Source organism: Buteo buteo, chromosome 9, assembly GCF_964188355.1.
Source record: "Buteo buteo chromosome 9, bButBut1.hap1.1, whole genome shotgun sequence".
NCBI lineage: Eukaryota > Metazoa > Chordata > Aves > Accipitriformes > Accipitridae > Buteo > Buteo buteo.
The window spans coordinates 16,110,771-16,137,598 of NC_134179.1; the positions used below are offsets into that span (position 1 = coordinate 16,110,771).

Here is a 26,828-nt window from a genome sequence, read left to right on the forward strand (position 1 = left end):
TACCTCTGACAAACCATCATTTTCATAGCGTAATGATTCTTATTCACCTTTGTGAGTCACATCAGTGATCCATAGGATTCCCAGTTGCTGCTCATATGTGGAAGTGGCTTTTATGGGAATCTTTTTTCTTTCATTGACTTGTTGCTTATATCAGTTTATTCCTCCAGGTTTTTCTTAACTTGAAGAGAGCAGGTATTTTCCTGTTTTCTTTGGGTCTCAGAATTCCAAACGAAAAATTCTATTAAAGGATACTGTTGCCAGTGTTGGCAGTTTAACCAGTACATGTCATTAGCATGTAAGAACCTGAAAGACTGTATTGGGCAGACTAACCAGTGGCATAAACCACCTTGTTCAAGCTGAAAGTGTCAAAGCTAAATAATGAGCTGTGTGGATCACAGGAAGTGCATTTTCAAGCTTTATCTGTCTAATAGACTGACAGTGACTTTCAACCCAAGAGCATCATAAGCCTATGAAAGCCTGCCAAAATACAGTGTACTTCATGTTCCCTGTCCCCAGACTGCAACAGCAAGTTAATGGAGACCTGGGTCATCAGATTTTGAAAAGAGGCAGATTTGCTTTGAAAAGTGTAGGAATCTGTGGAAGTGGCTAACATTGTGAAAGTCCAATTTTGACAAGATCTTTGATTTTACTTTCCATAACACCTATATAATCTTGAAACACAATAACACCTGCCATACTCTATTGCATACAACTGTTCAGCAGGGAGGAATAACTTTCAAAAGAAAGTATTCCATTTTGTCTCTTAAAGATGGAGGTAGCTTTCTCTTTTCCCTTTTGTCTTAATCTTTCCTGGTAAGATGGCATACATTATTTAGTTGTATCCTCATTTCTCAGGTCAAACCAAGCTGTAGTCAGCATAAAAATCAGAGCAAGTAGACTATGGGGAAAAAATCTAATGTCTATGTATAGGGCAAGTATAGAAGGTATCTGTGTATACAGTGTATTAATAAAAATAAACCCAGTATATCACTTTTCATTCACCAGATCATGATGCTGGTCTGAATCCAGCACAATACAAGACATTTTAAGGGCCATGATAACCTGACTTGATACTCCTTAGGTTGTATTTAATGAAGACCAGTGTAATTACTGCCTTTCTTATGTAGCTTGAAATGTAGCAGCTTGTGCCAGTGGAAGTTCCTTTGAATCAAATTTGCATCTATCTGGTAGTTCTGTTTATGCTTGTTGGGGTGGTTGCTGTGACCAGCTGGGATGACTAGTGGACAAGCCTCATTCTAGCAGAGCATATCTGACCCCTTGTTTCCTCCTGTGGAGAGATGTGATATAATTGGTGCAGTTTATCTGATGTCCAAGGAATGACTCATACTGGAGAAATCTTCTGATATGATTAAATAATTGCATAATTTATTAAATAAATACCCCTTTTGCTTTAAACCTGGGAAAATGCAAGCTGATATGCTTTATCAGCTCTACTCAATGTATATCACTGTCACAAACCTCCCACTGTCAGTACTGATGTGTATTGTATTGCTTCCACCACACCTCATTTACCACTTACAATATTGCCATTATAATTAAAATAATTCAAAACTAGGGCTCATTTTGAAAATCCTTGTCATTCAGGTTTTGGGTTTGCAAACCAAAACCCAACTGATTCCAATTTGTATTCCAGGATTTGTAGGCAATAACGATATACAATATAATCTGCATTCACTGTTAGGATTAGTAAATAATAAGTAGGAATCGGTCACTTTCAGAATGTCTCATTGTTCACCATCACAAAATCAATAAAAATAGGTCAAAAATGTGCTGTTCCTTTCTGGTTCATCTAATAGATGCTTGAACAGAATAATCTGCAGTGAGTCAGGCTTCTCTTGTTTGTAAAAACCGAAAACATATGATGCAACCCCAAAAAGCAATTTAATTCCACCCCAGTAGTGTCAGATTTACCCCTGCAAGAGTTAGGGACAATTTTCTTATGCCTTAAAATGCCTGCCTTGCAAAGCACACACTGCTTGCTTCTTACGCTTTCACAAATTCTCAGGTCAAATTTCACAAATGCCCCTTCTAATTCAAGCTGTGACTATAGCGTGGTTGGCTTCAAGCTTCCATTTCAGACTTCATGTTTTGTTTGCGTGCCAATAGCCCCCAAGCGACAAAATAACATCTGTAAGGAACACTAGAGCAGCTGGCCATGCTGGAACCCTCAGTTGTTAATGAGTGCTGTAGCCATGTTGAAGACTAACTGGGCCCAAAATGTAAAAAATATTGAACCATAGAAATACACCCTGAGACCTACTGGGCTTACAAGTTAACACATAGATTCTCACACACATCTCCAGTGAGCAGCTCAACTCTGAAACACTATGTGGTTTTGTATTTCATGGAGCTTGGCTACTAAGTGGTGGCTGTGTGCAGAGCCAGCACATATCCATGTGTATCTCGGGCTCTACAAATGCAAAAACTAGCCAACGTCAAAGAGCTTCATGCAGAGTCAGCCTACATCTACTGGAGGTTCTGCAGAGCCAAATTTTCTGCATCATGCTACCTAACTTATCAGAGCACAGAGCCAGAGACAACCCAGCTCAATGTACATCCAATGTGATACGAGTGCAGACACACTCTCAAAGCTCTGCTGGAGTTGGCTAGGTCTAGCAGAACCCAGGCAGGCTCTGTGCAAAATCATGGCACCACTGTTCTTTATTGTCCATGTAATCCAGGTTTTTCCAGAAACCACATGATCCTTGCTCCTTATCTCCCTGACTGTTAGAGAGTTACCTACCTGCATGATATTTTTCACATTCTGTTTCCAAGTGAATGCCATTCTTACTTTGGATATTTAATGAGGAAAAAATAATGAAAACACTACCTCACTGTAACCAGCTGAGCTAGTACTGTTGCTGAAACTGTGCAGCTGCCATTTTTATATGTTGGGGTTTTTTTTATGAGCTTTCCTCCCTGATGAAGGTAAGATCATCTTCCTGACTAATCATTCTTGTCAAGACACTCTAGCCAAGCTTCTGCTTTCCTCTATTCATCTGCCCTTTGCCTATCACAGTGAACACAGGTTTCTTGTTTCCATCAATTGTAATTCACTTTGCTTATCTTGTGACATCAATTTGTGCAGCACAAGTGAGGTACAATACTCACTTTCCTAATTTTTTTCTTCTGTTCCCTGCTTACAGCCTTATTCATAGGGGAAATGCTCTGTCAGAATCCACAGGCCACTCTCTTTTCTTCCTCACAGATCATCCTGTAAAAGTTCCTTCTGCCTTGGTACCTGCAATGCACAGCCAGGCAACCAAAGACTAGAGAGCTAGCAAGTTGAGATGATTCATTACTGCTCAAAGTTATTTGTTATCTCAATCTCTTAACACCACTCTTTTGTTTGTTGCCTTTTGTATTTTGTCATTCTCCATTGTGAGTTGGGTGGGAAAGATATTGCTTTTGTTGGATAGCTGGAGCACCTTATTTGTTTGGAGACTCCAGGCACTAATATTAGATAAGTAATGTGTGATAAAGAAGGTTCTCTAGTGTTGCCTTATCATTTATGTTTGATCGTTGGGAGGGAGGAAAGAGGAGAGCTATCATCAATTATGGAGAGTGGCATAGCTTTTACCTTCCAAAGCAGAAAAAGGTGGAGAACACTTTTGTTTGTCTATCCATATAAAATCATAATTAAGGATTTTGTACACATACATAGGCACCCAAGAAAAAATGGAAGGATTTTCTTGTCATCGGGTTTTGCTTTCACATCCAGAGAGAACTCAAGAATGCTTAAGATGTTTGTCCCACATCTCATATAAAAAGGAGGTATTTTTGTCCTCATTGCAGGGGGAGAAAAAAGCAAAAAATTATTCTTGAGAATAAACTGTCAAAAGTTGTTGTTATGGAAAAATGAAACTTTTTCCCAAAGCAACTGCTTTGCTACCTTAACAGCAACAGTATTTGTTAGCATTAGTTATAGTTGGTTTGCTTTCTCTTGCATTATCCCACATGCACAAGACACCAACGGAAAACCTTCCTTAGGTCTTAATGTCATATAGCTTAATGACACAGTTCCACCCTGTTCTTTTTTATGTTTCATGTCCTTAGAATTAATAACTTTCACAGTTTAATGAGATTTAAGATTCCCTGTGCTTACTTCTGCAGGCAGCCTAGACAAACATGTAGAACTAGAGAAACTTGTGGCCAAGTTCCTTGGTGTGGAAGATGCTATGGTGTTTGGCATGGGCTTTGCAACTAACTCGATGAATATTCCAGCCCTTGTTGGGAAGGTGAGTACTTCCTTAAGAGGCAAATAGAATAATTGTTTATTAATTGTTTTAACAACTGTTGCAGTGTTCTGGGCATGCATTAAGTGAAAAGGCTTGATCAAGGAACAAAGCTTGATATCAGGAATGCATGAGTCATAAGGCTGATGACCTTGTGACCTTACATATGCTTCTTCATCATTTTTTCTAGCTCTGAGTGTTCCTATCACACATACCTAACATCTATTTAAGGATGACTGATATGGTTTTTTAGCTTCTCTTAAAGAAGTTACTTCTCCCTAAAAAGTAAGCAAATGCTGCATCCCATGTTTCAGGTGTTGTGGGATGAAGTATTTGGGCTGCTTGCAGAGATATTGCCCAACTGCCTGTGGTGAAACATGATGATTAGGGTATTTTTTACAACACTTCCAGAAAAGAGAAAGCACTGTGTTTAGCATTCCTGATGAACAAACCTCCAGCCAGTCCTGCGAAGAAAGCTGGCAGCAAATGCAAGTCTAAAGTTGTGACCATATGACAAAAGTTGGGTTCTTGTTTGGTGTTGAAGGGACTTCATCTCCAATTTGGGGTACCTAACACAAAGGCCTGAAAATCCATCATCTTGTTATGTCAGAAGTTGTGATTGACAAGCAGATACACTGTGCTGCTAGCTGGGAAAGTGGATAGCTCCTCTTTAGTTCATGCAAGTGTGAAACAGTGTGAAGTGAGTCACGAAAGTGTGAAACAGTATTTCCCTCTTGGTGGAAACAGAATGAATTCGCTGTGTGGTGTATGATCAAGATTTCTTCTGAAGCACTGGTGTAGAGGGGAAGTCACTTCTTCAGTCACTATTGAAGAAGAATCCAGCTTTTGCAAGAGGTTTCTGAAATATATGTATACAAGGGTTGGTCAGGGAGAATTGCTTCAGCTGCCGAGAACATGAACTTCAATCTGCAATGGTGCTGGAGAAGTTGTCCAGCAATTTCAAAGGGAACAGATACAGAGAATTAATAAGGGTAAATTTATGAAATTGCAGACCTACATAACAGCATAAGATACCTGTCCCTTGCTCAGCTATAAAATAATTTTCCCTCACTTAGCAGGTCTCTGTCAGAGGTGGGATATTTAGTTATAAGTGGCACAAATAAAGATATTACTATATGTGTTATATAGAATATAAATATAATAATTTAGTATATATTAATAGTATATAGTATTGTAATATATTATATATATTTCAGCTATTATGTAGTTGCCCTATGTTGGGGAGACTTATTGCTAAATTTTCCTCTATAATTAAGCCCAGCAGCTACATTTTCTTGTCAGGACGCATATACTCTTAATGTTAGTTCTGCATGCTAGTATCTAGGCAGATTTGTGTGAGTATCTCCCAACCTAGGCATAATATGTGTTTGCAAAATAAGTATTTACCTAATGTTGTATAGCCTTTTGAGTAATGAAACCACAGCACAAAATGTGTAATAGAAAGCAGAGCTAAGTTAGGGTTCCAGCATGAATTTCAGCTGTGAATCCTGGCTCCTGTTAACATATAATATACAAAGTTATTTCTCCTGCATTTCTATTTTATTTTCTAAAAAGAAAGTTTTCAACTGAGATAATTAATGAAAAATATACTACAGGTGAACTGTATATGCATTTACCAGAGAAAGACTCTGCCTGTTGCCTAGGCTCCACTCACATCTTAATGGAGGTGGGATTTATGAGGCATTGATCTGTCCTGATCTCATTTCTGCAGCCCAAAGTGACGATGTCAGTCCAGCCTCAGTATTACTCCTCCTTACATTACTGTCATGCAGTCTTTATATATGGGTTGGTGACTGCATTTTCCCTGCAACACAAAGTAGACTGTAGACAGGTGATAGAGGAAGCAATGTCACTTGATTTTACTATAAAGCAGTCAATCTCCACTAGGGTTGTTCACTACTTTCCAGTTACAGGAAATACTTGACCCCTTTGCACCACCCGGCAATGCTTGAGAATCTGATCCCACAGTTTCTGCCTGCCTTTGCAGTGCATCCTGGCACCTTCAGAAAAGTGGCAGAAAATCCAGTTCGTGTTTACTACTTATGGCTTAATTGGTGCAATGCTATATCATAGACACACGTTTATGCTGACACACACATGCACACATGTCAACAGCCTCCCAATTCATGCAGATGCTTATTGTACTCCTTCTCCACAGGGCTGCCTCATTTTAAGTGATGAGTTGAACCACACTTCTCTCGTTCTTGGTGCAAGGCTTTCAGGTGCTACTATTAGAATCTTCAAGCATAATAGTGAGTATTGAAGTTGGAAATATTTAGAAACAGAGTTGTTCACACCTTAAAGTCAAGAATGTTTCCTTTCAATGCTTGCTTTGCTGTCAGTTCCCAGATAATACTTTTGTCCAGGCAGAAGGATTAACTGTTCAATATTACGACTGTTTTCTGATGCAGAAAAATTAATAGTGTGATACTATAATTGCTATTGTGCTTGATCTGGGTCATCAGATTGGACCTTAATTTCAAAATCCAGCGTCTTAATCTCGTTGGTGTCTTTTTGACATGCTGAATGATTCTGTGCTGTCATAAAGGTTTTATTGTTATTGTCACTATAGCCAAAATAGTACAAACATACTTACAAAAACATACTCCATATTTCCTGCCTCTGTTTCTAGCGGGTTTAGTGCAACCAGAGTTAGATTAATGTGGCATTACTTTGAAAGGGTTACCCTGAATTCCCAGGGGGCTATACCAAAGATGCAGTTGGTTATATCATGAGCATCATCCCAAATATTCTTTGAAGTATAATTTTAGTATAGAAATCACACATTAACTTTGCAATCATATAATTACCTTCTAAAATACTTGCGCTTTTTAATTTTTATTTAGTTAATGCTGCTGTGGTTACTGTCAGAGACATTGTGACTGGCTTTGATGACAAGAGCTTGTTCTTTTCCCTTATTCCCCATTGCAATTCCCCTTTCCATCCCCATTGCTGCCACCAGGCAGTGATTGCAACAGAGGTTAAGAAGCTAGAGAAGTGGTGAGGAACAAGAAAAGAGGTCTGATCACCTTTGTTAATAGCTAATGCAATCCCTTCTCTTTATTAAGTGCCATGTTCAGCCCTGAGGTGAGCAAAAATGAATTACGCATATACTGTAAAAGGCCTAAGGATCCATTGAAATGAAAGCACACTATAATTATAGTATAAGGTGTTGTTATAATTAATATCTATTAATAATTTGGGCAAGAAGTAATTTTTGAAGATCATTCAAGAATTAAAGGTCATCTGAGCCCGAATGTTTTTACAGAAGTAATTATTTATAGATTAGCCTCTAGCATACCCCAGCTGGGTTCACTTCCTTAGTTTGTTCTGTGCCTTATCCCATTCAAATTTAGGTTTGCACCATATCTTGCAGGATGACCTCTCACTACCCCAATCCAAATGTTCTCAGCCTGTCCACCCATCAATGCTGCATGCATTTCATTCCACTCCCAAGAATCTGATACCTAACCTGCCTGTGCTGTGCTTATGATAAATTAAAGCTGACTTTTTTTGAATAATGTGTGAACCTAAAAATAATAGTGACCTGTCCAAAAAGCACTAATCCAGCACTGGAAAATGTAGACAGTCCCTTCAAGGGTCTCAGCAAATATCAGTGGAAGCCCATCCAGGTTGCTTTGGAAAAACTCATTGCTTTCTAGATTAGAGATCTTATTTGCCAAAGTCAGTCTTTTATGCAATTTCTGAGACATCACCTTACCTTATTTTCAAAATGAAACTGTGGAAACTTAAGCAAATACTGTTTGGAATTCGAGTGTTGCCTTTTGTCATCACAATTTTGTAGGCCTTGACTCTTAACCTAAGTTGTATTTAGAGAGCACTTCATGTGAAGAAACTTTACACATTCATGCTCTCTCTCTTGGCCCACAGTGAGTCTCTCAGTATGTTACTTCCATGGTTAGAAAGTTCTTTCTTTTTAATATTTCTTTTATCATACTCACGAGTTACGCATCACCAACAACTTTTAAAGTCACATGTGCAGAAATGTATGTATGTGCTGTTTGCTTTGGAGAAAATAGGATGTGTATTGGGGGAGGATAGCAGTGGAAAGCATAATCCAGCAGCACTGCCTTTGTGGAATGCACAGTTTCACCCAAAATGTAGTACAGCCTTGTTCTCTGTGGCTCTGTCAGGGAGTAGTATAATACAAGTCAGTACAGCAAATTAATTAATAACACACATAACCAAAACTTCCAGCTTGTGTTGGGAGGGTTCTTTCAGTTAGGCAGGTGCTTGTTCGTTTTGTTACATCAGAGCTGTTGCTTATGCTCCCAGACTATCCTTCTTGCTAATGTGTAGATATATAGCATATATACAGGCATGCACACGCATGCCCAAATTGTCAGAGTATGTTAGTGCTGTCATTGTCATGCTTATGAACAGGGGAATTAAGCCATTATCCATGTCATACTACTTGATGCACAAGAAAGGTTCTTTATGCTGTCTTGGCCCTGTGGATGAATAGAAAACTTTGCACCTTCTTTCCAAGGACAGGGGATTGATGTATGTCATTTCATATAAGGAAATCAATGAGCCTTTAAAGAGCTTGGCCCTGGGCATTGGCTGGGGCCCTTTGATGAGCAGTTGAAACGATTATCCAGCAAGGTGCAGAAACAAAGAATAAATCTGAGTCCTATCCCAAAGAGGATTAGGGCTTAACGTGCATTTCATTCTTACTTGTATGTATGGAGCCAAGTTGTGTGCTGGCATGAGTTGGCTCATCTCCGTTGGAGCTGTGCCAAGTTACACACACATACTGTTTGACCCAGTATTGCTCTACACTAAAGACAATGAAAGAGATGCCAAGCAGTACCACCACTGGTGCCTGAGATGTTTTCTGTGCAGAAGAAACAAAAATAAACTCAAATCAGGCAACAGATTTTGAAGTTACCTTTTCGCTATTAGAACGCAGCTTGACGAACAGACTTTTTTCCATGCTCCTTGTTGCTTGCATCAGCCTCATTTGAAATGCTGTGTAATACCCTTGATAAAATTGCCTAGAATATATTTACTTTGGCTCTGACTTCGTTGGTTGCATATGTGTATAAAAGACACTGAGAGAAGGGTGAGCTGTTAATGTTTGTTGCAGTTATTATAAATGGTTATCAAAATGAGGAGAAATAATTATGTAACAATTTAGTGAAGCAATGGTATATTTTCTAAACCAGCTACTTCCTGAATATTATACAAAAAACATGCACAGGTGTGTGCTAGTAACCTCCCTTTCTAACAAGCTTGGCATTGTAAATCTCTGTCCCCTCCCTTTTTTCGCCCTGTTATGGAAGAACTATTTTTAAAAGAAAAATTATAGAAAACTTTGTTGTATGATAAATATATTTCACAGAAAAGGGAGTAAACCTGTCATTTTAAACTTGCTACTGAAGCACATTAATCCTTCAAAGGCTATGCTGTAGCTAATTCTGTAAAACTGTGTTATTTTATTTCACAGCATATCATCTATAGTACTGGATCTGTTTGTCATTACACAAAATTAAATAATTATGTTTATTTCATTATTAAGCCAAGAACTAATCTCTATGTATTACCTTAATTATGTATCATATAGTTCTTATTCTTACAAAAGTTAATGAAATTCTATTTCAGTAAGTGGGTAGCTGTCCTAGGCATTACACTTTTCACAAAAAAATCTGAATAGTTTTTCCAGAAAAGATGGAATTGTTAGACCTCTATGCTTCTCCTAAGTAAAATAAAAGGCATCTGGATGTTTCTCCTTTTTGACAAAAACTTTGCACAGGTGTATGAGAAGGTTTTCAAGCCTTAAGGTGAATAATAGAACAAAAATGTGCTGTGGGCCTATAAGTCCATTTTTATTTGGACATAGGAATGTGCCCTGCATCCTGCCTCCCAGTGAACAATCTTTTCCTTGTAAACAGACAGGAATTTACAGGCCTGGGCTGAAAGAAATGCATAAGCACACACCTACAGGTCAACTATGTGACAGAAATTTAGGAGAATAATGCATTTCAGGCCTATAACTAAAAACTACTGAAAAGGCCATTCCCTTCTTGTGGGCTCTCATTAGCACTGTTGCTAGTCCTCACCCTCCCAAGGTCACACCAGTATGCCACAGAGTATTTGGCCTTTAAGGGACTTTTTCTGTCCAGTGACTCATGAGTTTTTGTGGATGCTAACAGCAAAGCTCAACTCCCTGGAGCCCCTGCTCTGAGGAATGGGTGTAGGGGGATTTTTTTATTTTTTTTTTTTAGGACCTGAGCAGTCCTGAATTTATGTAGTAGTGTTTTTAGTGGGCTAAAATTGTTCTGACCTGCCCATAAAGCATCTGCCTTTTGTCTCCCCTGCTGTGGTGTGGGCACGATTTAAGTTACCATTTCCCAAGCAGTGATTTGGTTAGGGAGCTAGAAAAGAGCTACATCTCTACACTTGAAATGCAGCCAGCAGCACAGTCCAACAAGTATGCAGTGGGAGGAAGGTGGAAGGCTAAAACATCTCCCCACCTCTGTGGCAGTAGTGGCCCAGCCTTGGTTAGTTTTGTGCCAGAAAGTGTCTGATGTTACCCTTACCAGGCCTTGGCTCCAGGGAGCCTGTCCCACCCTCCCCAAGTGACCTGCATGGGGGTCCTGCAGCTCTATAAGGGCTACACACTTGGGTGTTTTTATTTCCTGGCTCAGGGAGAGACTGACTTATCACCTGCTCTTTTTTATTTCTGAGACATTCTTTTATTAATACCATATATTTTAAACCACTTTTTCAGAACCTCTGACCTTTATCTTGGTTAAATATTAGCCAACATCCCTTGACCCTTCCAATAAAACTTGAATAGCAAAACCAAATAGCTAACCATTAATCAGCTTGTGACTTTATCGGGGGTTTTCTGTCACAGCAGTTCTGGGTCTTACATTGGTATCGGGTGCAGCAGTTTTGGGTCTTATACCAGTATCAGGTGAAAGGCTATCTTTGTTCATTCAGTGGACAGATGAGTGTGTTACTGACTAACTACTGATTCACTACAAGTGAATTCTGTTCATATCAGCCTGTATAAGAAGGTGCTGGACAAGGCTTAGGATTTGTTTATTCTTTCTAATTCTACTACATTTTTCCCATATAGCATCAAGCAACTCAATTGCAGTCACATTTTCAGGTTCAGATTTGCAACTGCATGAGCAGTGTGTGGGAATGTCATGACTGCACAGAAATCAGGCTATATAGAAAAAAATATTTTTGGTTCTTTTCATTGCAAGGGCACTTCAACATGCAATCAGAACAAGTGATACTACAAGGAGGGCAGGCAATTGCAAGGCAGAACCAAGCACCTTGGTTAGATGAAAATCTGGCCTCTAATCTGGTGCTTGAACCCACATCTGAAACTGGGATCACAGTAGTACGCTCCTAGCTCCTCCTTACCTACCTTTTTAGAGTGTTGTGAAAGTAGCAAGGGGTTTTTGGGGGTTCTCACAAATCAAGTTGTTGATGACAGAAGTGTGTCATGCAGGTATGAGCTCTTCAGGTTTCCACATAAAATATAATTTCCTACTTGGACAACAGTTGTGAATTTATGTTAATCCAACTCTGGCGTTTTTCAGTCTACTCATTCAAATTAGTGCTTTGGAGTTCAGATATGTGTGCTGTGATGACACCTTAAAGAGAAAACACAGCTACCTGGAGGAGTTGTAGTTAACACTGAAAGAACTTTCAGGCAGCAGTAGAGCCTCACCTTTCAGTGCAAATATATTCTCTAGCAAAAAAGAAAGAAAGAAGGGGAAAAACAAGTGGAAAACTCTAAGCGCATGCCTGCAAGCAAGCAAGCAAGCAAATAAAATAGAGGGGAAAATGAAAGAGATAAAGGAACAGGTGAAAAATAGTGAAAAATCTCTTTGGTCACAAAAAACAAAGAGTTTGCAGTGGCTTAGTATAAGATTGTTCCTTAATTATATTTTTTTTTCCAAAGGTGTAAGTGGCCATTGAATTTAAGAAGGGAGGGCAGTGTTATAGCTATTACAGAGCAGGATGAAAGGCTCATGACCCACCAAGGTTTTGTCCTCCTTGAAGCCTCTGGCCACTATCAGAGACAAGATTATTGCACCAGATAGGTGGACCGCAGCCTAATCCAGTTTGGCATGTACTTCCCTGTGACACATATAGATGCTGCCACAGAGAGGAGACTGGTATATCCTGCTCCTAGCATGCTGTGTCTGCATTTGCCCTCTCTGATTTGAGAAAGCCATTTCTGACTTGCCAAGTGTGAAGAGGAACCTTTCCTGAGCTAGTGCTCTTTACTTTCACAGAGATATATATTTATTGAGGAGCAGGGGGGGGGAGTCTTAGGCTGTTACTGTGGCTGCAGTAATCACCACTCCCACCACCCCATTCCAAATGAAGATATTTAAAGCTGTGATTTTGTGGAAATTACTCTAGAGACCCTTTTGCTGTTCAGAGCTGTGCCAGTAGTCAGGGACTTTGCAAAGACTGGTTTTCACTAGAACAAAAACCACCTTCTACAGTCTTACAGTTACTGTTTAGATCAACAAAACCCTTGCAGTGGTTTCCCTTTGTTGCTTTAGGGATCTGCAAGGAGGGACAGCATTGGACCTAGCCACTTGAGTCACCCATGAAAGGACAGTGACCAGGAAAAGTACCAATGGGGGGAGAGCAAGAGAGGATGAGGCAGATGCTGCAGCAGATGCGCTGCAGCAAGAGAGAGGTGGTTGCGTGGGAGGTTGCGAAGGGACAGGTAGCCTGCATAAACTTGCATGAGAGTGCAAAATGGGAGAAACTGAAAACGAGAGTGGCAAACACAAGACAAAGGAAAGAAGAATGTGATAAGGGTGGTAGCAGCCTGTTTATTTTAATTAAAAAGGATTCAGCTGACATTGCAGGAGATTTCCAGCCCACGCAGAGGAATGGTGATGACAACCCCAGCATTGCAATGTAAGGATGAGGGGTGGAGCCACCGTGTCTCCCTGCAAGGAGGCACTGAGTGTGCCTGGGAGAGGGCAGGGGCCTCTCCAGGAGCCAGGAGTCCCACCTGCACTGGAGGCAGCATGACACACAGCTGCCCGCCCAGGTCCAGGCTCACTTCGACCCACTGGCAGTTTGTGGTGTTGGTGTTTCTGTTGAAGTAACTGAAGGATCCCAAACAAGGATTATGCAAGTCCATGATAAATTCTAAAAAAACTAAGAGATCTGCTGTCTCCACTTAGGAAACTTTATCCTCCATATACAGACAATATGCCATCAGGAGAAGGTAGAAAGTGAGACAAGGACAGATTTGGTCATGCTTTGACTAATCAATTAAGTGAAATGCTCCACCATCTCCTGGGCTCGTGAATGGTTGTTACCCATTCCTGCTGAAAAGCCTGGGCTGGGGATGGTCAAACAAGGAAGGACAGTTAGTTTCCCCATAACTGGTTATTCAAGATGGACTCGTGCAACTCATCATCTCAGTGTCCCAGCGTTTCACAGTCTAACTATATTTAATGGGCAAATAATTTGATATCCAAAAGTCACCTGGGGTTGCACTGTTGTTTTTCCTGATGTTCAGTATATCCCACTTTCTGGAAAGTCTAAGCACAAGCACATAGAGAGCACTGCATCTTCACTTTGAATAACAGAAGCAGCCTTCTGGCGGGAAGATTAAAGGTAACAGATTTTCTCTTCCTCCCAATTTTCCCTTTCCAAATAAGGCACTACAAGCACAGAGTAAAAAGGTCAGCAAAATTCATTTGCACCTAAACAAATTATGTGTTGATTGTTACAGGCCTAAGAAAGGGTCACACAGACATGTTTTTCAGAATGAGACATCAAAACCAAAGTGAGATAGCCCTGATCCTGCAAACAGACATGTCTTTAGCCTGTATTCCAGCAGGACTATGTCATGTGTGAAGTTAGGCAAGCTCATCCCTCAGAGAGGTTCTTCCCTACCTGCAAACTCATGTTCCACACTAGTTTGGATAGAGGAACTATTCACATCCATGTATTTTTTAAACAGCTCTATTAGACAGGATTGTATACGTTTCATTTCTCTCTATTGTCTCCTCTTTCCTTTCTTTTTTCTCTTGTGGATGTATGTTAAAACAACTGAATCTTCAAGCCATGCTTTTAGCTCAGAGGGCTGAGCAAAATGACTTTCCTGAAGTCTGGAACCAATCTGACATGTAGACAGCATACTGAATTGAAAGACCCTGTGTGATTCAGAGGACGGTTTCAAAGGTCCCAAAAGGATTTAGACAACAATGACATCAGTAGAGAAATAATTCAGTGGAGAAAAGGGGGCACACAAATTTTACTTCATGTGACTGAGTGAGCTTTCTGTCATCCTCAGGAGTCCTTTAATGCTCAGAACTCAAAAGGTTTTCTGAATATTATCTACTCAAAACAAAAGAGAAGGTGAGCAGCTCTCTTCTATGAAATATGCACATGCTGCAAATGCTCAGCTGGGTTATAAATTCTCCTTTTAAAGCACTGAAGAACTTTTATTTCCTTGATTGCCATCTAGTGGAAATTGTGCTGTCTGCATTGCATTATTCATAATAGCATTTCCATCTCGGAGCTCATTATGCTGTGCAGATGATTGCAGCTTTGAAGTGAGGGGCAACTTCTCATGCATGTTTTGTGCTTTGTAAGTTATAGCAAGGTCTTGCTAGGTCAAGAGATTACACAGTGAGGTGCAGAGTGGCACGGGTGTTTCTGAGAAATTTGTCTTTTACCAACATCAGTAAATGGTACTAGCAAGAGGTGAGGTATCAGGATAGAAAGGTTCAGCTCATAACCTGGCCATCTCTCAGGTCATAGGTTATTCACGATGGACAGTTACTGTGCAAATGGCCCAGTTCCAGTCAGGCAGAAACCAAACTATAGGTCAATATTAATATATCTGAGGTGTTTTTTCTTCACTTTGGACAATTGTATTTTACAGATTAGCCTTGTACTATTTTAAAAGGTTATAATAACTGCATTAAGGTGTGTTGCTGAAACAGTGGGGTTATATTGTGAAAAAATGCCATTGATTTTCTCAACCCACAATTTGAGCTGACCTGCAGTGTTCCTTCAAGTTTTACAAGTCTCTGTAAGAGGTTCTTTGAAAACATTTTGAAATGTCGATCCACATTCCTGAAAAGTACCAGAATAATTCATTTTGGAGAGTGTTCATTCATGTGGAGACACCAGAATGCTGGTTAGATTTCAACTCTGCACTGAGAGTTACATTTGGTCTGACCTTTATTCCTGTGATGTTTTTTCTCGTTTCTTCCACGTTTTTCAAAACTTCAGTGGCTTTCCTTCAAGAATTTTATTAGATTACCCACACTCAGCCCTTGAGAAAGCAGCTAAGTTTCTAACACTGTTCCAGGCCTCCTTATATCAAAGTCCCACCAGTGCCAAGCATTTTGGCACCAAATTAGTGTATCCATGCCATGTGCTTGTATCCACTTCTCTCTCCCTCTCTCATCAGCAATCTTTTACTCACTCTCCTTCTTGAGAAGGACAAGATTTCTCTCGCTGCCATCCTGATGTGCTTCACACAGCCTGATCCAAACCTTTGCTGAAGCAATGCATGTTATTCATGAGCCCATAGTGATGTTGGAAAGCTACCAAAAACTTGCTATTTGGAAGCCTTTGAAGACATTATGATTATCAGCAACCCATACAGAGAACTGCTGGCAATTAGCCTCAGTACGTAAGCAAAGTGGTTCCCTTTTGCCTTTAAATAAAAACATATGCCAACAATTTCTAGAAGGTTCCCAGATAAGGTACATAACTGGAAGCTTTTTGTAACTCTCCTTGTCTCTAGATTGCATTCAGGCAAATTAAATCAATCCTTGGGTCTTGTCTACTAATAAAGGAAGTTTGTCTTCAGGACACATATTTTTTAATGTTGTCTTTTTCTGTATAAGAAAAATAAAGCCCAGTAGAAAATCACAAGTTCATTAGAAAAATCTTTGTCAATGTTTTTCCCTCCTCCTTTTTCTCATTTTTAAATAAAGATATGCAGAGCCTTGAGAAGTTGCTGAGGGATGCAATAATATATGGGCAGCCTCGAAGCCGCAGAGCATGGAGAAAAATTCTCATCCTTGTGGAGGGCATTTACAGGTATGTTTGTGTTTTAGAAACATGAGTACTCTTTATCATTTCTCATGACAGAATGATATATTGAGTGAAGCGAACATTGACTCTAGGTATCTGAGAGAAATCCTGATGAGAGTGGAGGTTACAATAACATTCTGTGATCTTATAAATATGTTGATTTCCATTACATCAGTCTGACCCCTGGTATAACTTGTTCCAGTTAGATCCTGTACATTGTTCTGAATGTTGATTTAGGAAATCACAGTGGAGTGGGACATGTACTGTGAGAGCAATATAGATCATCAGCAGGTGTATGTTGTCACAGATGTGATAAAATTCATGGAGCTATAGTAGGTGAGGAGTTTTGCTAAGTGAGTAAGCTGAGTTTTCTGGAGTCGTTTGTTATGCATGGGCAGATCAAAAGATAACTACGCAGAACTAATTAAGTTCTGCATGCCCAGTTCTTACCCAGCTCTCAGAATCTAAAAACTCAAGCTAAACATAGGCCAACTGATATCAGTACCTTTCTAGCAATTAGTGCTTTATCTATTGGACTCACACTTAAACAGGAAAAACAATTTTTAAAATGGCTTTCAAAGAATTATACAATGATATTTCATGTAGTCCCAGTCCCTGGAGGAATTTGAATGAGAGAAGTGCCTTTGAGAATCCATCAGATAATATCAGCATCAATAATACCATGTAATTATAGAGCATCCTAGTCAGATAGCTCCAGTTCACTAGTGTGGTGCACCTTACACCCAACCAGAAAGACGAACCATCACTAAAGTTGACCAGCAAAGCAGAGGCACCAGCCAGGCTCACATCCTGGGCTTCATCCTGGCAACTGCTCAAGTCAGGAGAAGGTTGCTGGGGAGGCAGCCATGGGGCTGGTGGAGGGCATGGAGGGGGAGCCACTGGTTGGCAAAGAGCTGGAGCAGGGAGAGGCAGAGATCATGAATAAGAGGGAAGGGCTGAAGAAGCAAGGATCTGGACAGTAAGAGGGTTTGCAGGGATCTAGGCAAGGCTATTGTGGTGATGACAAGGCAGGGGGGAGTGGGAGAAGGATAGTTTGGGGAGCAGCGACACCTACACCAGAGAGAAGGGAACCAGAACCACTCATTCACAGGACATGACATGGTTTATGAAAGCAACATTAAACTTTATATGTAGGGATCATATCATGTGTAGCTGAAATACAGCCAGTCTGGATGGGCTGTCGTTTAAGTCATTTTATTGAGAAATGCTAGCATAGTTGAGCTGATTGGCTTTTTTCATAAGGAATCTTTTACAATCTCATGTCATCAGACCTTCATAGTTGTCAGTGCTTTCTTTTTACCTAACATCTTCCATCTGCAAAGAGAACAAATCAGTCCTTATCTAAACACCTGTCACTCAGAGCTGAAACAGGTCAGCAGCAGATCAGCTGATCCAAAGCATGCTGAACGTCTCCTTTCAACCAGAATAAACAGATCAAAACTGCAAATAAACATAGCTTGGCACTACTAAAAGAAAGCTCAGATTTAAGGACTTTGATCATGCAGAAATTAAGAGGACCACCAACATTTTACTGACAAATATTCCCATCGGTCACATGGCCTGCAGAAAATGCTCCAGCTGCTGAGCTTTGTTCACTTTTAAATCCTTTACCCTGGATATTGACCACTAGGGAGCAAGAAGGTAGACTGGTGACACAGAAGCACAGATCGGTCCAAGCAGTGGGACAAACCCACTGTCAGATATTTATAACTATAATAACTGTAACTATATTTCCAGATGTATATTTGATATAGAGTTTTCCTCTAGTTTTGCAGTTCATTTTCAAAGGAGATTTCATTCTTAAATGTTTGAAGAACCTTCTGCTGGAATGCAAAATAAAAACATGTTAAACCTCAGAGAACCTCACTAAAAAGGAACCATAAAGTTCCTTCTGTCCCATAAGGGCTAAATAATGTCAAGACCACTCATGTCCTGAGTGTCCATGCTTGTGAAAGGCATAAAATAAAAGAAAAACAAAGCTCAGGTCTCTAATAGTGTCTCATTGGAAACTAGCCCTAGCAGTAGCTAGGTTGGTTGGTTAGTTGTTTTTATAGTCTAAACAGATCAGAAATTGAAGATTGTGGTTTGGTTGCAAAGCAAGTCAGCTCTGACTTGAGGGAGAATACCACCACACCCCACCATGTTGTATCCCTGCCATCACTGCCAACCCGAGACGCGCGCATCTCATCTGTCCTTGCAGCACTGCTGGGAACAGACTCACAGGCCATGTAGTCTAATCCAGCAAGTACCTAATAACATTTCATATGCAAAAGAAAAGGTGGAGAAAGACATATCAGAAATACTTTCACTTTTTTTTGTGTGCAGGTTCTCTCCTTTCTTGGCCCATCATTTTCAAAAGAGACTAAAATTTTCCAACCCCATATTGGCTAATGTTAGAATGTTAGTTTTCTTGAAAATTTGACAGATGCCAAATTCATCTAGAGCGTTTAAGAGGAGGTAGAGTGTTGTTAATGTATTCTTCTTACAATAGTTAATTTTACCTTTTTCTTTTTTTTTTCCCTTAAAGGACTTAGGTTATGCTTCAGGGACAACTAATAGAGAATTTTAATAACTTGGTCAGAGCCATTCTTAAAATATCTTGACTTGCAAGTTTGGCTTGGCAAATTTTTACAGAAATGCTTTTTCCAGAGATGCAAAAGAAACACTAAGCTTTCCTTCTTTAAAAAAAATATTGTTATATGGCACACCATAGTCTTAGTATGGTGAAGCCGATGGTACGGAAAAAAAAATGCCTTCTGTTTCCATTAGGAGTATGTTTAAGTGTTTACACTGAGCATAAGCCCAGAATTACCAGCTGGCAAAATTTGAAAAGTGTCATTGTTAGCCAACACGAGCATTTCTGGAAATCAGACTTGTGTTTGAAACCATAAGCCACAGATTTTGCTTTGTTAAAACTGAAGGCAGAATTGGCCTCTCAACTTGGGAAGCACTCAAGCTACATGTCAAAAAATAGCAATAAGTATATGTTTGTTTGCTTCTTAATGTCTCTATTATTTTAAAGAGAAACAAAAATCATCAGAAGTAAATGTAACTACTAGTTAAAGCTGGTTCTTAACTTGGACTAGCCTAGGAGCAAATATATTCCATTTGTGTTTCAAACTGAGAGACACCATCTAGCCATCAATCCTCAGTACAAAAAGCATGCATAAGTTTTGGCAGTGTCCAGGGCACAAGTTAAACTGACTTGCTACATCATATTTCTATTATTTAAATTCCAGCTAATGTTTTCCTTGGCATCCACCATTTCCAGTTCAGGATTAATCAGTTACTGTATTCTTACATGGTTTGTGGTAGGCTTCTGCTCTCTTGCACACATATTTACCTAGGAGTCAGGTAGACCAAGGCCCAGGGCAGGAGTTATGGGGCACCAGAAACTGATCAAAACAGATTGTTTTTCACTTGGTTTTTCCCTGAGTTTAATTGAATTTGGGTATTTTCCCTTCCAGCTAAGAAAACAGCTCTCTGATCAGTTAGGTATTGTCCAGTGCCTTTTCATGTGCATTAGAAGTTCATTGGGATTCAATGCCAATACCATAGGAAATTTATCAGGGTTATTTTTTATTTCCTGGGATTAAGTGACTAGACTTCCAGAAAAGAATGGGGTAACATTTAATGTCTTTGGCCAGGGACCAGCATTAAATGTTAACATTTCTATCGTTTCAGTGTATGGGATTGTATTTGAGGGCAGGGTTTGAAGGTTGCCTTAAAACTATTGCTTTAAACTACAAAACAGATTATTGTATGAATGTGCAAGCTTTATGTAAGAAAACAATACCTAAAGTAAACATTAAAATGGAATGCATATGTCTTGGGAGTAACAGGTCAGGATAGGAGGGATTTTCCCAATTACAAACTAGCCTGAAAGGGGAACAGATAAAGTTTTCAAATGTTGAAAGGATGGTGGAACTAGAGGGCATGTTTAGAGATGTTGAGTGATGCAATTATGAAGAAGATAATAGGCTGAATATCAGTAAATTAATTTTCCCTACAGAAAAAAAAAAACTGGTACCATAGTAGGATGTAGAAAACTCTTTTCCTGAGAAGTTTCAAAATAAACTGGACAAAAACTGTCAATATGCTGTCAAGAGCGAGCCCGTGTACCAAGCAAAGTGACCAGCACAAGCCTACTCCTCCTGTCTCTCAAAGCACTTGGCTCCACAATTATCAGCTGCATCAGGAAGAATCTCAGTGGTTTGGTAGGGATCAAATCAAGCTTCAAAATTCAGTGATCCCAAAATTCTGGATTATCTCCTCACATCTGGAAGTAGATTCAACCTGAGTGTGTACTGAAGCAAGTTTTTGTGCCTGCCTGCTGAACAAGGGAGATCCCTGCCACCAAACTAATAATTTTTGCTAAAAGACAGGATGTAATACCACGTAATGAGAATATCTGGCCTGGGCAGAGCCAGCTTATGTTTGTCTGCACCCAGCTTTTTCGATGTGCCCTGTGTGCTTGAGCAGATCTGGCAACAGATCAATAGCTTTGTAAAAGTGACACAACCAGACTGAGATAAAATGATTACAGTTCACTTCTGGCTCCCTGGTTTAAACTCAGTCGACATCAATATTCACAGAAGGATTCAGTAAACTTTCCATTTGGGCTACCCAAGGCGTTATGTGAAGTGAGCTTTATCTTGGAGCAATTCTAAACAGAGAGGTATTCATATCACAAACCATCTTCCAGGGTCAAAAGAGAGATCAAGAACAGAGTAGGCAGCAAAACAGCTCTTGTCTCTGCCATCAGGAGGGCTGAGGCCTGTTTGAATGGCAGCAGAGAAAACGTACACGAAACCAGCAGCATTTTATCTACTCCATGGACACTTCAAGGCCATGTTAGGATCTGTCACTATTGTAACATTTATGTCAGCCAGCATCTTTCAAGAGCAGTAAATCAACACTGAAAATGAATACAGGTGCCTTGTTTTGCTAAACAGCTTACGGTTCAAAGAGAAATCTACTCATGCAAGTAAGAAAAGTTTTTGTTAAATCCTCTTAATGGTTAAATCTTGCAACAGCCATGTACCAGCTCTGTATTCTGGGATTCAGCAACAACTTTGCTTCCATTCCACAAATATGCAGCAAATCATGCTCTGTATTTTTAATTTACCATTTTTACTCTTGTCTTTTTGAAGCTAAATGCTGTCTCTCCCATCTGAATCTCCATGAGCCACTAAGCCTAGTGATGTCTGTGTAAATGTGGAAAAACTCTTATTGCCCTTCTCTGCCTAGCTGGTCTGCCCAAGTATTGCTGGAAGGTGGAGGGTGGGATGCCTATTCGTTTCCCTCTGCAGAAGTGCTCCTTGGCACCACTCTCACTCTCTGACCATATAGCCAACCTACAGGCTGACTAGATGCAGCCAAAAGCTGCCATCCCCAGCACGTACGATGCTGCATGCCCAAGCACACCCAGTGGTTTGGTATAATTTTTAGCTGGCTAATGCATTGACTCTGGGCTGTGTGAGAACTGTGGGCTCTGCCCTTGTATTCATTAGGAAAATAACTGTGGTGGTTCAAGTTGCTTTTCCCCCCAATGCCAAGTGCCATTTGGGAAAAGTGAGAAAGCCCAATCCTCAGGAGCTTGCAATACAAGCCAACCCATCTTTGCTGCAGTATTCTATGGCTGGGCAAGATAGAAGGGCAAGATTTGCCAGCAGTCACCTGACAGCCAAAAATATCCCTCCAGGCACACACCGCCAGGCTCTCTGAACCTCCCAGTATGAACAGCACAGGCAACCCTTGTCCACAGCTGCTCCCCCATGCTGTTCTTTCAAACGAATGGAGACTTGCCTATGGGCAGATCTCCTTCAAAACTTGGAGACCAAGCTGTTTCCAAGCTTACTGAGGAGACCAAAGGATGAAGAGGGACTAAAATTGTCAGAAATTTCCCAAGTGCTAAAAGCACATCCTACTCCTTTTGTGGTACCAAACTTCCAGCTGCATAGTGCAGCTGGAGTGGCAATAAAACAATCTGTGAAAACCACTGGTCCAGGATCTAAAAATAGCCAAGAAGTTGTGTTGATTGCACTGCTCTTTTGTACATGCTGTTTGGAAGCAGACTCAATGTTTCTGCTTAGCTGAAACTCTTGTAGCATTTGCAGTCAGGTACACCTTAGCTGTGGGCCTTAGCCATGAAGCAGTGGTTTTCCTGGCACACAGCACACTCACTTTGTGTTTGATAGGAAGCATTTAGCATTTAAAGACCTGTTCACTAGAGCTAGTGGAAGAGAACATGTTTAACTCATTATGAAATGAATACTGAGTGCATCAGAGCATATCCAAGAATAGCTGTAGTCATCTCACTAAGGTTCTCAAGACATAATAGTCTTCACAGCAATACTATTGATACTTAATCTTTATGGGATTAGAGTGCATTTCTTATTTACCTCCATGGGCTTTCATTTTGCTGTACACCTCCTCTGTGCCTTCTGACTTACTGACGTGATTGCCAACAATACAAAAGATTTATCATCTTTTCTTATTTCTGCAAATCTTAATACACCATTAGTGCAAGTTCAGAATATCTCCTTTTCCTGCATGACTGTAAGAAAGTAAAAAGAAAATGAATGGAAACTTTCTTCTTTTTGAGTACTAGGTAGCAAATTACATTTCCTAAATAGTAGATACTGGGAGCAAGAATTGGCAAGAGTTGATTTGAGCTCCCTTTTCTAATCCCCAATTCTGTCCACTCTGCAGTCTGGGGCTGCTTAGAGTTATGGCACCATCTATGCATCTCATGTGGCCCATATCCTGTGTATGTTAGACCCAACTCCTCCACACCAGAGTCATTTTATCTAGAGCTGTTACCCCCAAATATTGCCACAGTAGCTGACGATGAAGTAAGCAAGGACCAGACTGAATTATAGCAGTTCCTTACAATATTTGTGTTATAGTGAATTGTAATGTGCTGCTTTGGTTGAGTATCTCCCCCTTGCTTTATAGCTTTCCTTTTCTTTTCTGGCATGCTGAATATTTGCAAATGTTCAAAGACTTTTTGACTGGTTTTGATTGTTTGAATTCTAAAACTGTTTGACTGTTTTATACTCCCCTGCAGATGGGAAAGGGTTGTAATTTTTCTTTGAACTGTAAATACAAATTGAGGTTCCAGAAGATCTTTCACAGAGTAAGGCAATTAATGTCTATATTTTCTGGCAGTATCTTAAAGAGAAAGAGAGTACAAGATTTGTTGTTCATCCATGATTCTCTCCATCTGCAGTATGGAAGGGTCCATTGTGCGCCTGCCAGAGATAGTCTTCTTGAAGAAGAAATACAAAGCCTACCTCTACTTGGATGAAGCTCACAGCATCGGTGCAGTAGGAGCAACAGGCCGAGGAGTTGTGGAGTACTTCGGTATGAGTCCTGATGATGTTGATGTATTAATGGGAACGTTCACAAAGAGCTTTGGCGCAGCTGGAGGATATATAGCTGGCAAAAAGGTAAAAGAAAAACACAAACATTGTAACATCAAGGTGGGGGAAGTACCTTCTTATTATGTATGATATATTTCATTATCTTTTCGCATAGACTGCTTTACAGGAGCATTATTCTAAAGTTAGTACCATTTTTGTCTGGATCCCAAATGCACATCAAACAGTCAGACTTTCTTATTTTTGTCTAATGTTCATATTATGTAATTTGCTTGGGTTGGGTATTTCTGTGCCACCCTGATGACTGTTGTTTGTCTTGGAAATGTTTAGACACATTGTGGTTGGCTAAATATACTTCACTACATTAATTTGCATGCAGACTGCTCGTTACTTTGTTTCACATTTGTAAACAGTGTGTGGAGCAATATTGAGAGATTAAAGCCACAGTTTCATCTGCTGATAATAAAATTCCTGAACAGTTGTGGATTGTCATAGTTGCATTTTTTAGGAGAATGGAGAAAGAAGGTTACTGAGGGCCTTTTGCAATAGTAAAATCCATGTCCTCAGTTGCTGTGTGTACATTAACAAAACAACATCTTGGCAACAACAGATGTCAACAAAAAGTAGAGCTGAGCTTGTTTTAACCAGGGGTGTAGAAGAAGAGAAAGCATAATCGGCACCATTGTGAAATGTCATTGGTTTTGGTGCTTGTCAGAAATATCAAGTGGTTGCTGATTATTTACCCTTTTCATACCCTGCTGAATGTATTTCTTAAGTAGTTTGCTGAATGCATAGGAAGTCTTTTTAGACAGCCCATATGGTTGTTGTCAGGGTAAAATTAATAAGGGTAGCACTTGAGTAGAATAAATGGGCTATAAGAAAGTATAAAGTGTATATTTCTTACTGTCTTTTTTAGTTTTGCCCCTGGAGATCTTAAAGCAGGCTATCATAATACATAAAGAACCACTTTTCTTTGTTTCCTTTGCTTCCTGAATTTGTATCTGAGGGCTTAACTCTTAGCAAAGACAATGTGGCTAATGTAGCTAGAAATTGTAGGAAGCCTAGGCCTGTGAAAAGCAGTCTAAAGTAATTCATCATCTAATCCTTGGAAGTTTTCTTAAATGAAAGTGGGTCGCCCTTTTCACACCTGTGCGTATCACTAAGCTTGGCCTCAGGCTTCCAGGCCTTGGTGGCAGCTGCTCGCCCAATACACTTAGCACACTTACATTCACTGCAGCCAAAAACTCACTGGGGAACTGTTTATTCTGTGTCAGCTAGAGCACAGAAGCCTTCTCAGCTATTTGATCAATAGGATTACAATTGCAATATAGCAATGCATAACCCGTATAAGGTTAGGTAAATCTTTACCCTTAGCATTGGACTTATGGCATAGACTCATACAGCTTTTTTGGCAATAATTTGCATTACTATCTTTTGGGGTTTTTCTGGCAATATTTTTTATCAAAGGCAGTTTTCAAGCAGGTCTCATCCATTTCTCACTAGCATGCATTCAGCTTTTAGTGTGGTAACTGTTACTCTGATATTTTGCACTGGGAGGTATAAGCTGTCATAACAATGATGCACTGATGTCATAACAATCAAGCACTGAATTCCTACAGTGTCCCTGGATTCAGGAGTTGCTGGTGCTTTAGACATGCCTACAGTATAGCAATGCTTTTTGTAGGAGCACAGATTATGCTCTTAGTTACACAAGGAAATGTTAAAGCAACTATATTGACTCTAACATGACTGTCCCTGCCACACTGATGGGAAGTTGCAACTGAAAGAAATTTATATGCTAATAGCCAAAGATAGATCCCAGTAAGGTTGCTTTTCCTGGGTTACATCTTGTGGCAGAGAAGCTGTACTGATGTCATGTAGGCTTTGCTTCATCCCCAGAGAGGAACTGAGTAGTATTTTAAGTGCAGTTGTTCATTGTTCTTTAAATTATTTTGGCTCCTTTATAGTAAGTCTTAGCACAGAAGTAAACATTGTTCTATTCCAGACCTTTGTTTCAGCTGTAATTGCTCTACTTATATGGTAAAGTATTTGCACCTGCCTGATGTTTCTTCAGGCCATGCATTAAAAGTAGCAGCCAAGAAAGCAAACCAATAACTGGTGAAACATCCTCTTCTCTTTTTTATGTTCTCACTCCTGCGGTAGTTAAGAGGTAGATCTGCTGTTTGGCCAGCTCAAAGCTCATTCATGCTTTATTTTGCTTGTGTAAGGACCTTGTGGACTTTTTACGAACTCATTCTCACAGTGCTGTGTACGCTACATCTATGTGTCCACCTGTAGCAGAGCAAATCATCAGGGCAATGAAATGTCTCATGGGATTAGACGGGACAACACAAGGTAAGCCACCTTCTTTAACTGCACTTATTTCAATTACTACCAGAGCATCTACTGCATACAGGCATACACAAAATGTCATCCAGCAGCAAAGTAGTATGGTAATGCAATGCAAAGGAAATAATTCTTACTGTAAAATTAATATCCAAATTATCATACTTAAAAGTATTATCAATTCTATTTCTTTTTCCACACTCATCCACTTGCAGCAGGGATGGAAACATTCTGGAATTCTCGCTCTGTAGTTGCCACCACTCTGCTTTGCAGCAACAAATAGAAGTACACAAGTTGCCCTTTGTGTGGATTGTCTGCCTTTGTAGGAGGGGTTCATAAGGATAAACCTTCATTAATGGCCTAGATGCTGTCAGTTTAGCTTCTTTGTAAGTGTGAACCTTCAAAATGGCAAGCAACTCAAGCATGGTGCAGAATTTCAAAACAGATATTGTATGTTAAATGATAGTATGAGAAGATGATTATAATAATTCCTACCTCACCCAGGCATTAATTATGGTGTCCTAAAGCTAATTTTGAAGTACATTTTGTCCCAAAAGAATTGACTACTTGGTGTCTTTATGACAAATTACATTTATTTATATTCCTTTCCTGAAGTTGCAGATGCAGCTACTGTCCAGTCCTCTGCGTAACATGCTTTCTATGCAGCAAGCAGCAAAATAGCTGTGACATATCTATCTGCTACTGCATCAAAGTGATA

At 39.9% G+C, this 26,828-nt stretch overlaps 1 protein-coding gene across 2 annotated transcripts in view; it reads left to right on the forward strand.

Annotated features, from left to right (window-relative positions):
- SPTLC3 (serine palmitoyltransferase long chain base subunit 3) overlaps positions 1 to 26,828 on the forward strand; it is an 89,379-nt gene that overhangs the window by 45,486 nt on the left and 17,065 nt on the right. For both annotated transcript variants that reach the window (XM_075036779.1, XM_075036778.1), the window contains exons 5-9: positions 4,135 to 4,259; positions 6,436 to 6,529; positions 16,259 to 16,364; positions 23,614 to 23,833; positions 25,993 to 26,119. In XM_075036779.1, the coding sequence (XP_074892880.1) occupies positions 4,135 to 4,259; positions 6,436 to 6,529; positions 16,259 to 16,364; positions 23,614 to 23,833; positions 25,993 to 26,119 (672 nt within the window). The remainder of the gene's footprint in view (positions 1 to 4,134; positions 4,260 to 6,435; positions 6,530 to 16,258; positions 16,365 to 23,613; positions 23,834 to 25,992; positions 26,120 to 26,828) is intronic.